The 19129-nt window shown below is 34.0% G+C and overlaps 1 protein-coding gene across 3 annotated transcripts in view; it reads right to left on the bottom strand.

The window, feature by feature from the left end:
• The window catches only part of GSK3B (glycogen synthase kinase 3 beta), a 214438-nt gene that overhangs the window by 33827 nt on the left and 161482 nt on the right, over positions 1-19129 (bottom strand). For all 3 annotated transcript variants that reach the window (XM_082712162.1, XM_082712161.1, XM_082712163.1), the window contains exon 8: positions 4477-4572. In XM_082712162.1, the coding sequence (XP_082568288.1) occupies positions 4477-4572 (96 nt within the window). The remainder of the gene's footprint in view (positions 1-4476; positions 4573-19129) is intronic.

Below are 19129 nucleotides of genomic sequence, written 5' to 3' on the forward strand. Positions count from 1 at the left end.
TTTTATGTTTAGTTTTAAACACAGAGAATAATAAACATAATCTGTCCAGTCTAGTATGGTACCTTAACAACTGAAATGACCTCAACCTCAATTTTCTAATTTCTCTTAGCTAGTTGTAAACAGTACTAAATTCATTAATTTTCAAGTATGTGGACAGTGTTCTAAGAAATTGGGTATGTAAGGACTGGCTTGTGGATACTGGTTTCTAGGATACTTAAATAATAATCTATGGTTTCACATATCCCATATTCATTCAGCTATTAAATAAACTTATTGTGTATGCCAAAAACTTAGTAACAAACATTTTGAAGTAACTGATATCCATCCCATTATAACCACTATGAAAAAGAAATTAGGAAATGCTATAATGCATGTGGCATGACTTGGAAGGTATTTTAAGAGTCATCTGGTGGGAATTAATCACGGAGAGCTTAGATAATTAGAAAATATTTCATGGGAGAACTAAGATTTGAGGTCTTGAGAAAAGGTTAAGATTTGGTAAGCAGAGAAGAAGATCATTTTAAGTGTGAAAAAGAAGACATTAGTAAAAGAGATAGAAACATATATGGCTTCTCTGGGGAACAATCAGAAGTTAGGAAGGTGAAGAACAGGATAAGAATAAACCTCCTGTTTCTCTGGAAAGAAAAGATAGAAACAACAAGTGACACAATGACTATATAATATGTCATCCAAAATGGGACATTTTTGAGAATGAAGGGGCATTCAATTAACAATTACTCTGAACAAGCATAAAGTGGGACATATGGTCATCCTTGTCCTTATATGCATATTATGTCAGATTTTCCTAAAGGCAATAAGTAAACAAAGAAGATTTTTAAGTAGGAGTGATAGTATCACATGTGCTTTTAAGAAAACTAACTTTGAGAGCAATGAGGACTATAAAGATATGAAACTGAAAAAGGGAAACTGGTTAGGAGGTTGTTTTAAAAATTCTATGATACAATGATGGCCTAGAGTCAGGGAAGTGGCGATAAAGAGGACAAATCAAAGAACTATAATGGAGGTAGGATCTTTGTATTTATTTAGAAATAAAATAATAAAATATTCCTTTATTTTAAATAAGGGAAATCGATTGAAATGTTGAAAACAGTATATTACTATTTTCAAAGAATCAGAAAACACAAAAGCTAATTGCTATGTACAAAAGAAAAAATTTGAGGCACGAAGAGTAGAAGCAGTACTCAAACTAGATCCTCACTTCATACTTCATACCAGACTGTCATTTAATCACACCTCCATATACTAAATGCAGAATTTAAGCTTCCTCTCCTGCTAATGCACCTCCATCTCTATTTAATTCTCAAATTTCCGTGGTATCATTTGTTTTTCGCTATCTGGCTTTTTATTCTTTACAGTGTACACCAATGCAGGAGGTCTTTATCTTCCTGTCCTCAATCCAGTAATGGTCCCTGTTTCAAAACATTAGCACCAATTTCCTTTCCTACTTAAAGCATAAAGGATATAACAATGAATTAGATGACTCTGACTATTAAGTACTAGCTAAGGGCAACTTACTGGATTTCTAAACTCTCAAGAATCTTGACATAGTATGGTTCATCTCATCAACTGTTTAGCTCTTCTGTTTGCTATCTTTCTTAAACATCTAAATCCCTTCACCTCAGTGTTTCCATGGAAGGTATCTTCTCTCTTGATCTTTATGGCTGTCTAGGTTTTTAGTACACCAGCTTCTAATCCTTAGGGATATAGCTGTATTACACTGCAGCACAGAAAAGCAGGGTTCACATGTTCATTGCTTTAGGAAATAGGGCTAAAGTGGATTCTATCAGAAGACTAAAATAAAGGCAAAATAGCTTTTGTTTCCAGACTTTGTTTACCTGCTCTCAAAGAGCAACAAGCTCTTTTCTTTAGAGAACAATATTATGCATTTTTTAAAAAAAAACCAAAACAACCCCTTTATTGGCTGCCTAACATAACACAGTACTTCTCAAGTTGGTGTTCACGATCATAACAGAGGGGAGAAGGGATTGTGTTCCTTCTAGAAATTTAAAATTTTGTCTTTTCATTTTGATAATAACCTATTTTGAAAATCAATATTAGCATATTTTGGATCATTTGGATTCATCCAGATGGCAGAACAGTGCCGTGGAATTTTTGTTTGAATTTGGTTTTGTGTTTACAACCATAAAAACATCAATCTAGTTGTGTACACCAATGAGAAATTAATACAAGTGTGCTTATTACATAATAAAATCAAATTATGTCAAGGCACACTATATAAATGGAGAGTTCATAGTACTTTCAACAGACAAAATAGGTGGGAGAATGGAGTCATCATCCTACACATGAAATAGGAATGGAAGCCTAAATAAAACAAACAAATAAAAGGGATTTGTATAGATTATTCAAGTTTAAAGAGCATTAGTGTAAGATATAAAACATCAAGAATCCACAGGAGCAAAGGAAGATGTAAAGCAGACAAACTGACCACACATCTTCTGTTGACTACTCTTTAATTATAATCTACCATTCCTCACATTCCATCCTCACATTCCATCCAAGGGGGGAGGGGGAAGAAATGCCGAATATGCCACATACTAATATTAGTAGTAGTCTTGATTAAAAAAAAAAATGATAGGGACTGTTAAATAAAATTTCATAACTTCAACTTCAGCATTATATTGGTCAGATACTCTATATCAAGGATAGCATGTGAGGAATACTTAGATTACACCAAAAAGAGCTTTATTTTTCTTTTTTCATAAAAATGACATGCTTATTAATGAAAATATGGAAATGCAAAACAAAGAAAATAAAATCACCTATACTTTTCTCAACCAAACTACCATTAGCATTTTGGAATATTTCCCTGGATTTATTCATTATACAGAACTGTCTTTGTTTTTTTTTTGTTTTTCTTTAACATGACTGAAATCATAGTATACTACAAATCACTTGTAAACACTTTAATAATAAATTCACTGGATTCAAACTGCAACTCAGCCTTTAAATCCTATTGGCCACCTAGGACTCTCTGAGTTAAGGGCAAGGTGAAAGACCCCAAATATCTTCTGACCAAGATTCAAAATAAACTTTAGGTGTAAAGATCAAAGAATGGTTTATCTCAGAACATTCAGCGTTTACTATAAATTTTAAGTGTGGCAGGGAAGGCAACATCATGGTCAGTGAAAGCTAACCTCTAATTCTGGCACTAAAACACCAATACCAAATTCTGATATAAGTAAGTAATTAGTAATAAAAAGATCTTCTGCAATGAAGAGAGATAAGATTGTGAGAACTTGAAGGAAAGTAACTAGAATCATAATACAATTCAGAGAAAGAAAGACTTACTTTGAATTTGGGAATATAAATTATTTCATTTGTAGCTCTAAATTATGTCACCTCTTATTATAAAAGGTCTATAAACAATTAAATAAACCTATCCCTGCTCAAAACAAACTGTTATATGTACATTTTTAAGTACAGAAAATCTCTGATTGAACTATAGAAGAGCTGAACTTTATTAACTCACAAAAATACATAATGAAATTTAAGTAAACATGAGAGGAGGTGCATGATGTATAACTTTAAGTCTGGCATTACACACACACACACACACACACACACAAACATGAGTAAAAGTTTAATCCTGGCTTTGTCATGGCCACCTATGTAATCTTGAGTAAGTCACTTGGTATCTTTGACCAGAGTTTCTTAAACTGTAGAATAAGGATGCTAGAGATTCAATCTAGCAATAAGCCCTAATGAGATTTTTTTTCCTGCCTTTAATGTCACAAGTTAAACTGAAATGAAAAAATTTTTAAATAAAATCTATCTTAAATCACTTCAATCATGCATCAAAGCAAAAAAATAAAGCTTTTTTGTAAATTAGTACTTATGCTCTTCAAACTGGTTCCATCTATGCTCTAAGAATCGGTTAGGCTATCCAATGGCTAATGACATCCCATTAACATATCAATGCTTTCAATGTATACTCCAATAAGATCAAATCTTTTTATTCCCCTCTGGAAATACCAAAAGGAAAGCAATCAAAAGAAGAAAAACACATAGTATCATAAGGCCTATAAACAGTTTCAAAAATGAATTAAGAAAATATATGAAATACATGTTTTCATATGCACATGATATTGAGCAAGTACCTCTGTTAAAGAAACTGACTTTTGAGTTTTATGCAGTCATTATTTATATATAAGATATTATACCTAATGAAATTCTGTATTTTAATGGTATAGGTACACTGTCCTCAACCTACAAATAAAACCCCAGGCTGAAAACTGCCTACAGAAAATCAATGGGGACAAAAAGTATACAGTCATTGAAACACTAAAGTATAACTACCCAACTATCTTTACATGCAGAACTGCTATGTACTTTGTACTCAGGGAGCTATCTAGTACCAAAATAGTTTAGTTTAAAAACAATGAAAGTTTAAGTTAACTATTGGTTAATGTGCTAAAAAAACTCATTTTGACTCACCTTAGTCCAAGGATGCGCCTTAATTTGAGGGAATTTGAATTCTGTGTAGTTTGGGTTCATTTCTCTAATTTGCTCCCTTGTTGGTGTTCCCAGGACCTAGACAGAGAAAGCCAAGTTATTGCCGTATTTTCCTATATACATTCAAATACAATCTTTGTGTTTTAATGTACTGGTTTCATTGGAAAAAAGAATTCCAAAGTCATGAAATATATTATTCATTAAACAGAGCAGATTTTGCAAAAGATTTTTAACTGACTATAGATCCTATGCTGTATTACCCTACACAGACTTTTATGATAATCATGTTAAACCAGGGTTATACAAAAAGATCACTTAAAAACATTCAAGTAAAAATCAAACATCGTTCTATCAAGAAAAACCATCTACTGCATTTAGTAAAGTATAGCCAAAGGGTTTATTATCAATAAATTAATCAGGAGAACCTTACTCAGATACTGTCATCAATAATTCCATTCAATCAATGAATATTTAGTGATTGTTCCCTGTGTACAAGAAACTATGCGATGACATATGGAGAATACAAAGAGCCAGAGATTTTTTGTTATAATGAACTTAGATGTTAGTGTGTGGGAAAAAGTGTAACTGTAATACAAGATAAAAATACACTGAGCACTTCATTGCCTCTGACATAGTATGGGCTGGACAAAGAAAGCATACAGAACTAAATGCACAAAACAGATGACGGGACGGGAAGAAATACTAATTACTAAAAATAAGGACTTTGGAGAAAGATGACATACATCACTACTTGTCTTTATGATTCTAAAGCCTGGTATAAAACAAATTTGTTAAAATATTTGGCCATTTACAATTCAAATAGAGTGGCAAAGAAGGAGTGTAATGTAGTAAGTACTTGATTTGTGGTGGCAACCAGTGAATAACCAGGGCAAAGTAAGAACTGCAGGGTTTTTGTGTGTGTGTGTGTTTGCTTTTTTTTGTTGTTCTAATTCTCTAGATTTCATTAAAACCAGAACTTAATCAAGATTTAAGAGTTTTGTTCTTCAAAAGATACTCTTAAGAAAATAAAAAGGCAAGCTACCAACTTGAAAGAAAATGCTTGTAAAACATGCATTCTGCAAAGGACTTCTACCTAGAATACACAAGAGTCCTATAATTCAAAAACAAAAAGACAAACACCCCTCCCCCCAAATGGGCAAAAGATACAACCAGACACTTTACCCAAGTAAAGTAAAGACAGTTTACCCTTATTTACATAGTAAATAAGCACATGAAAAAATACTCAACATCATTATCATCAGGGAAGTGCCAGTTAAAACTGTTAAGATACCACCTACATATCTAACTCAGAAGAGTAAAGTTAAAAAAAAGATTGTGTATACCAAGTTTTGGTGAGGATGCAGAGCAATTGAGGCTCTCATCCACTGCTAGTGGAAATGTAAAATTGTATGGCACCTTAGAAAAAACTTCGGCAGTATGTTAGAGAGTTAAACATATACTTACCATATATCCAACACTCCCACTCCTAAGTACCCAAGAGAAATGAAAGCATATGTTCATACAAAAACTTTTACACAAATGTGCATAACATCTATTTTGCAGGTGCCAAAAAGCAGAAACAACTCAAATGTCCATGACAGATGAATGAATAAACAAATGGTGGTATATCCATATGATGGAATGCTACTCAGTAACAAAAAAAAGAACATGGCTGAATCTACAAGTAATTATACCCAATAAAAGAAGCCAGACCAAAAAGAGTACCTACTGTATAATTTCACTCATAGGGAATTCTAGAAAATTTTGTTTACAACAACAGAAAGAAAAGCCATGATTGTGAAAGGCTGGAGAGAAGTATTACAAAGAGCACTAGGAAATTACTGGGGTGAGGAAAATGTTCATTATCTTGATAGTTTCATGTGTGCATACATATGTCAAAACTTCCCAAACTGTATACTTTAAAAACATGCACTTTGTTATATGCCAATTACATCTGTCATAATTATTTAAATATCTGAGTGCATAAAGTTTAAGTAAGATAAGTGGAAAGGACATTCTGAGCTATAGTATTATTTGTCAATAAAAGCCCAAAAGAAATCCAGTTAACTAAAAACTGACCTTTAATTCCTAAAAGATAATTTCTGAGCAAACCCCTGAGGTTATTGAAAAGAAAAAAAAAGTATAAAAATAATCTAAATTATAATACATTATTCTGTGAAGAGCTTATTTTTGGGCACTGGAAACACATATCTAGTTATATATCCTCCCTTCCTTGTAGCAGAAGTACAGCTTTTTAGAGAAGAGCAAGGTATTATCTAGAACTGGGAAGGGAAGTCTCTGGCCTTTGCAGCTGTAGATATCAAATACTTGTAAGTCAGGAACTATTCACACTTAAAATATGAAGGCTAAAAAGGAATCTTAATTTTTATTTTTAAATAATAAAGCAAACATTTATATCCTATTTTACCCCTTGATGAAGGTTATGTGTGTGTGCATCTGTGTCTCTGTCTGTGTGTGTGTTTGTATGTACTGGCAAAGCGGGGAGGAGTGAAAAAGGCAAAGTGAGCTAAACAATAATTCTGCCCCCCAAATGCAATCCCACTGGATCCTTTTAACTGCTGAACAAAAAAACCCAAGAGCAATGACAAGAATAAATAAGTACATAACACATACCTTCAATGACCCTACAACTTAGTAATTCCACTTTAAGGTTACACTCTAGCCTAGAGAAACTTTTTATACACCCAAAGCAACACTGTTCATAATAAAATACCACGGGCACAAGCAAAAATCCAAAAGCAGAATTAGTAAAAAAACCATAGTATAGTCATAAAGTGGTACACTAATAATGAAAATGAATGAAGCAGAGCTACACATACCTTCTGATGAATCTCACAAAATGGTGAGTTTTCTCAACAATGAAAACATACCGTAAGAGTGCCTTATATAAAGCTTAAAAACAGGCAAGACTAAACTATATTTTAGTATACATAGTAAAACTGTAAAACTAATAAAAAACATGGGAATATTCATTGGAAAAATTAAGAATAGATTATTCAGCTTAATAGGAAGATGTAAGAGAGACTGTGACTGGGATGGGGCATAAGTAATTCTTCTAATTCTTAACATGAGTGATAATTACACAGATATTTGCTTTATTTTTGTGCTTTACACTGAATACATTTTAACATATTTTGGCATTATGATATACATCACAATCAACAATTAAGAAATGCCCACTTCTGAATCAATGAGTATTTCCTGTGCAGTTTCCCTCTATTTATTCAGTATTTTGTTAACACAGGACATAGTCAAAACTCCCCACAAGTTGGTAAGAATGCTAAAAAATGCGAATTGTATGATGTCCATTAGTAAATGCATCCTTTTACTGTATGGACAGAGATCACATGCACTTATCAGCCATTTAACTTTCTGATAGGGGCTATGTGAGATAATTTAAGCTACAAACTGTATAATAATAAAAAGGCAGGATACTCCTTGAAGTGAATATTATAATTCTTATTTTTTTTATTACATCCTAAGAGTATTCCCAGTAGAAGGATATTCCCAATTGAAGTAAATCTGTGAAATACACAATAAAACAGCTGAGAAATACATGCACTATACACAAGGTTTGCTTAACATACGAAAAACTTTTAATTATTTAATGTGAAAGCAAGAAGGTATATTTTGTATTATGTGTGCTTTCACTCCCGTATCTTCTCCCTAAATTCCTATCTCACAGCCACTCATGTCTAAACCTTTACCCAAAATTTTACAATGAAAAATTTCAAATATAAAGAAAAGTTGCACTTTTTTTTTTTTAAAGTGAAAACCCTCTCCTTTATAACAACTATCTTAAAAACATGACTAATGCTTTACTACGTTTGGTTCATCACGTTTCCATCCATCTATCCATACATCAATCCACCTTATTTTTGGGATACATTTCAAAGTCAGTTGCAGACATTACTACATGTCAGCATATGTATCATTAAGGTTTAATATTTATGACTTTTATTTAAGCATTTTTTACATACTTGGAATCTTCCTTTAATATACACAGTGTGTACATGTATAAAATCTTTTATTAAAATGGGAACTAATCTGCTTTGACAGTGATACAAATTATATATCTATTATAATTATATCATATATAATATATATAAAAATGATATCACTATTAATTCTAATTCTAATTGACTGTGTCCTCTACCTTCAAAATATGTATATCTGTAACTTTTAAGAAGCTAGGTACTATCCAGTAAACGGAATCACTGATTTGTACACTATCGATCATTTAAAAGCAATTAACCAAATGCCTTACTGTCACCATGAAGCAGCAATGGAGATCTTTTTATCCCTTTTATAGCCACATGATCTTGAATGTCTAAGACCATTAGACGGGGAAACAAAGATTCTAATGTCCTAGGATTTTCTATGTTTAATTTCCCTTGCCAAATACTCAACTACTATAATCATTTCTCTATTCTTTTTCTTATTATTTTTAAAAAATCTTAAAACTAGTTTCTCTCCAGGCTGGCTAACAGAGATGGAAACTAAAAGGAAGACCCTATAGAACAGGGGTCAGCAAACTTTTTCTGCCAGAGAGTAAATACTTTAGGCTTTGTAGCCCATAGAGCCTCTGTCACTACTCAACTCTGCTGCTGTGGCACAATGCAGCTATAAAGAAAAGTTTATTTACAAAAACAGCTAGCAGAGTGCATTTGGCTCCTAGGCCCTAGTCACCAACCTCTGACCTAGTCCAAACATTTTTAGAGGTGAGAAAAACTGAGGCCTAGAAGGAGCAACTTTTCAGAGGTGAGAACTAATCAGAGCCAGAACTAGGACATAACTCAAATCTCATCAGTGGCAAACCAATTTTAGGAGATGGTATCAAAGAATCTGTTTATTGGACTTGGTTGGAAGATGAACAATTTCTATTTCTAATTTGGTAGTTGTGAAAGATATTGATACTATTAAGCATGAAGGCACAGAGCTGGAAGAGGAAATAGTATCCAAGACAATCAAGAAGAACTAAGTGGTAAATAATGGGTATAGAATTTAGAAGAGGGCTTGAGGGTAGAAAAACAGGTCTGGTAGTACCTGATGTATAGGTGCTAGGTGGCTGCAGAAGTGTATAACAGGTAAAGCACGCTGAAGGAAAAGTGTACTAAAGATGGGGACCCACAGGACAGAAATATGTGGAAAAAGGGAAACTTAATTTTTAATTTTTAAAGAAGATTTTATTTATTTACTTGACAGAGAAAGAGACAGCGAGAATAAAAATACAAGCAGGGGGAATGGGGAGAGGGAGAAGCAGGCTTTCAGCCAAGCAGAGAGCCTGATGCAGGGCTTGATCCTAGGACCCAGGATCACGACCGGAATCGAATGCAGATGCTAACGTCTGAGCCACCCAGGTGCTCCAGGAAAAGGGAAATTTAAAAAGAAAACTGAGACAGAAGTCCAAGAGACTGGAAGAAGTCCTACAGACAATGGTACCATGGAGGCCAAGGAAAGTAAACATTTAAAGAACAGAGAGGTGAGTAACTTATGACATAATTAGTTCAGAGTAAATAAAGGTGTTCAGTATATCTGGCCATGAAGCGACTTACTTTCTGATCATGGTGAGATCAACCAAAAAAGAGCAAACAGACCATCATATGAAATAAGTAAGTGGCGACAAAATATGTAAGTTCTCCTTTTAAAAGATCCCACAGTGAGGAAAAAGGGAACAAAGAGAAGAAACATTTATGGACCACTCAGTATGTAAAAGCTCTGGGTGAGGTGTATCAATTTTCTTTTCACATTTAAATTTCATAATACATTATTACCCATTTTATACTTAAGACTACAGCTGATGGAGGTAAACTGACTTCTCAAAGCTACAGTTTGTCATTTGTAAATATGGGATTCAAATGCATGTGCAGTTGACTCCTTAAAATGGTCTACCCAACATTAATAGCAAAAACAAGGAAAAGATTAAAAAAAAAATAATTTAAAAAATCATTTCCGTAAACTCCACTGATTTTACCATAAAGGGAAATCTAAATCCTTTTGAATTGTGCAGGGTATACTAAGATTTTGTAAGATCACGAGGCTATAATTTTAAGTTTAAAGAATTAAACAGACTTAACAAAACCCTTCATAATTTAAATAAAATCTACCCATACCTGGTAATTCAACTTAATAAAAAGAGTATCTTGAACTGTTAATATAGATTTTAGGCAATATAAGAATTATATGAAGAAATGCAAGCATCTAATTAGCTAAAGAAAATTAGAAAGTTTAACAAATCTCAAACTTATTTTACAAATTCTTGCAAAAATTCTTATGATTTAGTAATTTTGATATATCATTTTCAGGCTTCCTTAACTATAGATTCTTACTGTAAATCCCACACTTACTTTGCTTAAGTATATCTGCAATACTATCTATGCAACTTTGCAATATTTTTGTCTGCTGTGATTATTTCACGTGTGTAAGTTCTTGGTTGGAATGTTAAATGGTGGGCAAATAATATAGCTCTGCATACTCTAAGTAATTTTATTGCCAAGAATTTCTATTTTTATTTTGTTCTAATTTTTTTTAAATTTAAATTCAATTTACTTAACATACAGTGTATTATTAGTTTCAGGATAGAATTTAGTGATTCATCAGTTGCATGTTAACAACCAGTGCTCATTATATCAAGCGCCCTCCTTAATATCCATCACCAGTTATCCCTCCCCTCACCGACTTCTCCTCCAGACACCCTCAGTTGGTTCCCTTATAGTTAAGAGTCTCTTCTGGTTTGCTCCCCTCTATTTTTGACTTTTTCTATTTTTCCTTTCCTCCCCCTATGTTCATTAGTTTTGTTTCTTAAATTCCACATGAGTAGAATAATATAGTATTTGTCTTTCTCTGACTGATTTATTTCATTTAGCATAATATCTTCTACTACCATCCATGTTGCAAATGTACTGCAAGAATAGTTTACTACAAAGCCCAAGTTACAGAAACTGATGTTGTTACTTAATTACTTTGAAAGCATAATTGCTTAAAGGTGGTCAATATAGGGGTGTCTGGATGGCTCAGTTGATTAAGCATCTGCCTTTGGTTCAGGTCATGATCCTTGGGTCCTGGGACTAAGTCCCACATCAGGCTCCTTGTTGAGCGGGGAGTCTGCTTCTCCCTTTGCCCCTCCTCATGCTTGTGCACTTTCTCCCTCTCTCTCTCAAAAATAAATAAACATCTTAAAAAAAAAGAAAAAGAGGGCGCCTGGGTGGCTCAGTGGGTTAAGCCGCTGCCTTCGGCTCAGGTCATGATCTCAGGGTCCTGGGATCGAGTCCCGCATCGGGCTCTCTGCTCAGCGGAGAGCCTGCTTCCTTCTCTCTCTCTCTCTCTGCCTGCCTCTCAGTGTACTTGTAATTTCTCTCTGTCAAATAAATAAATAAAATCTTTAAAAAAAAAAAAAAAAGAAAAAGAAAAAGAAATGAAAAAAATTGAAGCATGGAGATTAAAAAAAAAAATCCAGAAAAACACATGTATATGTTTGAGAAGTTTCAAGTTTCAGAAGGGGGATGGGGGGAACAACAACAATAAAAAAAAACTATCTGAAGAAATAGTGGCTAAAATTTTTCCAAATTTGATGAAAATAATGAAAAGTTCAATGAATCTCAAGCAATACGGTACAAAAAAATACCATACAGAGTTACAGTCAAACAGTAAAACCCACTGATAAAGGAAAAATCTTTCCGAAAACAAAGAGACACATTATATGCACAGTGTATTAACAACAGGAATAACAGCTGACTACTCATCAGAAACAACCCAATCCAGAAGAAACTAGAGACCTTTCCGAAGAATGAAAAGAAAAAGCTGGAAACCAAGAAATTGTATATCTGGTGAAAATAACCTTCAAAAGACATTATTAAGCAAACAAAAGTTAAGAGAGTTTGTCACCAGATTTTCACTATAAGAAAGTACTTTCAGGATCAAAGAAAAGGATTCCAAATGGACATTCCTATCTATACAGAGGAATAGAGACCACCAAAAATGGTAAATATATGGCTAAATATATATTTCTCCCTTGCTTTTAAATTTCTTAAGAAACTGAGTGCTTAAAGCAAAACAACGAAGTATTATAAAAGTATTATAGAAGTAAAAATGTCTGACCACAGTAACATAAAAGACAGGAAAGGGAAATAGAAATATACTGTTGCAAGGTTCTTACTTCATATGTGAAGTGGTATATTATTATTTATAGACTGTGACAAAATTAACATGTCTATTTTCAATTTTGGAACAACTTTAAAAAATAAAATAAGGATGTATAGCTTAAACTTCCCATTGGGGAAATAAAAAAGGCTCATTATATCCATAAGGTGGCAGTAAAGGAGAAAAAAAAATGGAATGAAAAATAAATATCAAAGTAAAATACTTAAACTCAACCACAGCGATAATTACATTGAATGTAAATGGTCTAAACAGTGCAATTAAAAAGTAGTAATTGCCAGACTCTACAAAAAGACAGTAAGTCTATGTTGTCTGTGAGAAAGAAACTTTAAATATAAAGACACATAGGTTAAAATGCAGAAAGTTATACCATGCAAACACTTATCACTAGAAAGATGGAGTATCTACATTATCAGAAAATGGAGACTTATGGGCAAGGAAATTAAAATAAAGAGGGTCATTTTCTAATGATAAAAGTAATTTTAAGACTATACGTGAAATTACTATGAATACCATTTATAGGTAAAAATGTAGAACACAGGAACTCTCATATGTTGTTGGGAGTGAAAACCAGTAGAATACTTTGAAAATAACTTGGTAACTTCTTATAAAGGTAACATACAGTTATCATATGGCTAGCAACTTTAATCTTAATCCTTTCTTGAAGAGAAATATAAACATATACCTGTAAAAAGACTTATAAACAAACATTTATAGCAGTTTTACTTGTAATAGCTAAAAACCAAAGCCAAACATTAATGTACAGGTAAATGGATAAAAAAACCTCTTGATATGTTAACAGAATACAACTCAGCATAAAATGGAATAAACAGGCAACATGGATGAACTTCAAAAACAAGATGTTGAGCTAGAAAAGCCAGATACAAAAGAAACATACATTTAAATGAAATTATAGAATAGGAAAAACTAATCTGTAGTGACAGAAAGCAGACCAATGGTCACACCTGAGACAGAAGATGGGGGACCAACTATAAAGGGGCATGAACAGAATGATCAACTGTCCTGTTTGCCTGGTGCTATCCTAGAAAAGCCCTCAGGTCCTGGGCACATTGGGATGATTACTCACCCCAGGCTGTACACAGGAAATTTTTGGGGCGGTGGACATGTTCTAAATCTTGACTGGATAGTGGTTATATATGTTTATCAAGGCTTATTAAACTGCATACTTAAAATGACTGCTTTTGGGGCACCTGGGTTGCTCAGTGGGGTAAAGCCTCTGCCTTTGGCTCAGGTCATGATCCCGGGATCCTGGGATGGAGCCCCACATCAGGATCTCCGCTCCGCAGGGAGCCTGCTTCCTTCTCTCTCTCTGCTTGCCTCTCTGCCTACTTGTGATCTCTGTCAAATAAATATTTTTTAAAAATTACTTTTATGTAAATTACATCTTGTGATACATTTACTATACTAAACAAAACCAGATGTTTACCCTTCTTCTGTTGCTTTGTTAAGACTAGCATTAAAAGTATCAGAGTCTACAGGCGCCTGGGTGGCTCAATGGGTTAAAGCCTCTGCCTTCGGCTCAGGTCGTGATCCCAGGGTCCTGGGATCAAGCCCCGCTTTGGGCTCTCTGCTCAGCGGGGAGCCTGCTTCCCTTCCTCTCTCTCTCTCTCTTGCCTGCCTCTCTGCCTATTTGTGATCAGTCAAATAAATAAATCAATCTTAAAAAAAAAATAAAAAATAGAGTATCAAGAGTCTATACCAAACCCTACAACTCGAATTATTTTATATACAATATGAACAGTTTTTAAGAAAGCAAGTATTTCATCTTGTTTAATTTTTCCCTCCCTTCCCCTATGATTCTGTCTTGTTTCTCAAATTCCTCATGAAACCAGAGAGGGAGACAAACCGTAACAGACTCAATCTCAGGAAACAAACTGAGGGGTGTTGGAGGAGAGAAGAGTGGGAGGGATAGGGCTGCTGGGTGATGGACACTTGGGAGGATATGCGATGCGGTGAGTGCTGTGAATTGAGTAAGACTGATGAATCACAGACCTGTACCCCTGAAACAAATAATACATTATAATTTAATTAAAATTTAAAAAGAAAGCAAAGGTATGATTTAAGATGCAAAGAATGCAAAGGTAAGACAATCAAGAGGCATTTAAAGGTTTTTGCTCAGTCTCTTAAGTCATTCATTCATTCAAGACATTTACTGAGTTTCTATCTTCATAGTACTCCAGGGTAGAGAGACTTATGAAATCTGCAAAGATCAGTAGAACAAAGTTTAAGTGTAGATATGTTGAGGTGAAAGTTCTACCCTGCACTAGAGTGGGCAAGTGATTCAGGAAAGGGTTCTGGAAGGAAAGACAAGAGCTGATTAATTATGTAAGGAGTCTAGAAAGCAAATGAGTCAGAAGCACATTCTCTACACACTATGTGTAGAGTGGAAAATGGCCTGATTTGGGTAATATTAACAGCTCAATGGTGACAGAAATTAAGAATTGAATATTGAGGGGAAAACAATGTTAAAGGCTAAAAGGTAAGTGAGTACAGGTTATGAAGAGCAAAGATTCTAAATGCATCACTATCTGTAATCAACACAATAAATTCAAGACAATTTAACAAACTGATTATCCTATTTCTACATGAGCATATCTTTATGTTTTATATTAGATTTTATTATATGCAGAGTGTATTTCTACCTTACTACATATGGAACCTTTCAAATTATATAAATTGAAACTTTTCACTTCATGGATAAAAAAATGTTTGAAACAGACCTCATCATTTCAGACACAATCAAGTCTTAAGAGTTCCCTTAAATTTTAAAAGATAGAAAAATACATTTCCCCAAACTTTTTGACTAAGGAAATACTTAAAACAAACAAACAAAACCCTAAAACAAAACCTTATTTATGGATTTCCTCAAAAGTGAGTTCCTCCAAAGACTTAAAGGAAATGAAACTGCACATAAATGTTGTATGTACTTTCTGTAAGTATGATAGTTCACACAATTAAAAAAGGGAGGAGATGTTAAAAATGATCACACCATTGGAAAGAGTATATGTATTCTCAGTTATTTATTATTAGAAAAAAAACCCTTCCATTTACTGCAAAAAAACACATTTTCTTTGGCCCATCATCCTAGATCATGAGGAGTTAGGTAGTGAAAACATTCAAAGACTCAGAGTATCAGTCCGGCCATATTCCTCTGGGTATGCTGTGCATGGTTAAATCCATCATTTCATTTGTAGCCAGTCCCATCCAAATTTGTTGTAACATTTTCTCATTCATTTAGCTACATAGGTACCCAGACACTGATAAATATCAAATTAGGAATTATGATTTATTTCTTCAAAGAAATAAAGCTAAGACTCATCTGAGAAAAGCTATGAGGTTTTCACAGCTTTGTTTTTAATACTTCAACACCAGAGGTCGCCAAACTTCAGCAACAGAATGCTACATGTACAGTCTTAAAAGCAAGGGTGAAATAAAAGAAATCCAATTAGAAAGTTGTTATTCTTCTACTTAAAATTCTGCAGTGGTTTCCAATTACCCACAGGCTAATATGATCTGGCCACAGCCCACAGGTCCAGCCTTCTCTTCCCCAGTAAACTCATATTCCACTATACCCACCATTCAGAACCTTAAGCTCAAACCATAAACACACAATAGACCCATTTTCATGAAGCATCTTTGCCCAAATTCATACGTATGTCCTCTATTTTCTTCCCTTCTCTAAATGCTGAGTACCTTTCCATGTTTCAAGATTTAGCTCAAAAGTTACCTGTCCTATGATGCATTTCCAGACAGCACTAACTCCAAAGAGAATACTTCTGCCTTTGTACTCTGCCTAGACTTCTGGGATAATACCTGCCTTACTCTATTGTCCTCAGTTTTTCCTCTCTTCCCTTTAGTCTCTGAACTCCTTGAGAGCAAGAACGCTCTATGTTCTAGCCCAGCACCTAACAAAAACAATAGTAGTAGTTAAAGTGACATATACCATGAAAGACTAAAGGGATGCATGGCTACGTCTATAACGAAACTTTTTAAATCAGTGGATAAAAACTGAATTAACATAGAGGCCAGAGAGATTATATGTACCATGGTTGAACAATGAAACATCTTCACTTCTTTTTTGCAAAAAAGAACTGTTTTTCAGTTTGTGTAACTCTCAGGTTGGCTCCTGTACCATAAACTTGACAAATGTCTCTGGTTTAAAAACTAGTAAAACATGTCACTGAACTACTGTATTTCAAAATATCAGTATTTTAATGACACTGGAACCACTACATTTTTGCTTCCATAACACTGATACAATGTTATAACCCACTGAGCCACCCAGACGCCCCACATGAATAAAATCTTTTTTAAAAAATTTCACTACAATACCTTTCAAGATATGAAGATTTTATCTAATTTCTACATCTTCCCCATAATATTTGATTGAGATTTTGGAATAAGAAATTCTTGGTTTTGTGGTTTCTCCCTTCCAAATTCCAGAAGGCAAGGAATAAAAAGCCCTAACAAGGGCAGCATGAATTTTTAAAATCTCATTAGAACTTCATTGAAGGGGCTCCTGGGTGGCTCTGTGGGTTAAAGCCTCTGCCTTCGGCTCGGGTCATGATCCCAGGGTCCTGGATTCGAACCCCACCAGGCTCTCTGCTCAGCAGGGAGCCTGCCTCCCGCCCCCTGCCTGTCTCTCTGCCTACTTGTGATCTCTGTCAAATAAATAAATAAAATCTAAAAAAAAAAAAAAAAAAAAAAAAGAACTTAATTGAAAAGGGCAGCAAGTTATCATGTTATATGAATACGACTAAATGATTTGACTAATTTAAAGTTTTCTGCCTAGGGGGAATGAACTAGTGTAGGAGGGTCCCTTAAAGTGTCTATGGTCTTACACCATTCACCCTTACACCAACTATGACTTAACTTGATCTGTTCCCCCTCTCTTTCTGAGAGCCAGGGAATAGATGTATAAATATGAGAAGTCTTCTGGAGTCCTTAGCAAAATTATGGTTAGAGTTCACTGCCTTCCTTAAAATATGGTGGAAACAAAGCTACCTCACCAAGAATTCCACAGATAGATGCCCACATTCTTTTTAAAAAATAACATCTTTATTGAGATATATTTCACATATTATAAAATTTATTCCTTTAAATTATACAACTTGGTGGTTGTTAATATATTCCCAGAGGTGTACAACAATCACTGTCATCTAATTTTATAACATGTTCATCACCGCAAAATGAAACACTATACCCAAGAATAATCACTATCATTCCCATTCCTCCCAAGCTCCTGACAACTACTTACCTACTTTCTAACAAATCTAAACAGATGTGTTTATTCTGAACACTTCACATAAATGGAATCACACAACATGGGGCCTTTCATGCTTGACATTTTCTTTATTCATTCATCAGATGGTGGACATTTGAAACGTTTGCGCTTTTTGGCTATAAATGATGTTGCTTTGAACATCTGTGTAGAAGTTTTTGTGTGGACATGTGTTTTCAATTTTCTGAGGTACAGACCTATGAATGGAATTGCTGGGTCATATGGTAATTCTATGATTAAGATTTTAAACACATTTATATAAACCGTTTTTGGTTTGTACCATTCTACAATCCCACCAGCAATGTGTGAAGGTTTTAATTTCCCCATACCCTCACCAACACTAGTTATTGTTTGTCTTTTTATTCTAGCTATCCTAGTTTGAACGTGATGTATTTATTATGGTACTGAATTGCATTTCTCTAATGACTAAGGATGTTAAGCATCTTTTCTTGTGCTTCCTGGCCATTTGGATGTTTTTAAGGAAATATTTATTCAGACCGTTGACTCATTTTTTATCAGACTGTCTTTATTGTTGAGTTTTAAGAGTTCTTAACATATTCTGAATGTAAGTACCTTATAATATATAGGATTTGTAAAAATTTCCTCCCATTCTGTAGGTTTTAATGTTTTTTTAAAAAAGTTTTAAATATTGAAGTTCAATGAATGTATTTTTCTATTATTGTTTGTGTCATATCTAAGAAATCACTTTTTAACTGAAAGTCATAAAAGTTTCCTTCCAAAAGTTTTACAGTTGTGGCTCTTGCCTTTAGGTCTCTGATCCATTTTGAGTTAGTTTTTATAATACAGTATGAGGTAGGAGTCCGACATCACTCTTTTGCAAATGGATATTTAGTTCCAAGCTCTAAAGACTGTTCTTTCCCCCACTGAAGTGCCTTGGAACCCTTGTCATATGACAAACGTAAAGGTTTATTTCTGGACTCTCAATTCTAATTCATTGATCTATAGGGCTATGCTTGTGTCACTTTGTCTTTTTTCTCTTTCTCTTTTTTTCACATGACTGACAAAATTATAAGACATATAAAGTGTACATCCTCGTGATCTGATGTATAAATACATTGTGAAAGGATCTCCACCACCTTTTTAACACATACATCACCAGACATTTTTATCCCTTTTTTTTGAGAACATTTAAGT

This window comes from Mustela nivalis (genome assembly GCF_964662115.1).
Source record: "Mustela nivalis genome assembly, chromosome: 1".
NCBI classification, from domain to species: domain Eukaryota; kingdom Metazoa; phylum Chordata; class Mammalia; order Carnivora; family Mustelidae; genus Mustela; species Mustela nivalis.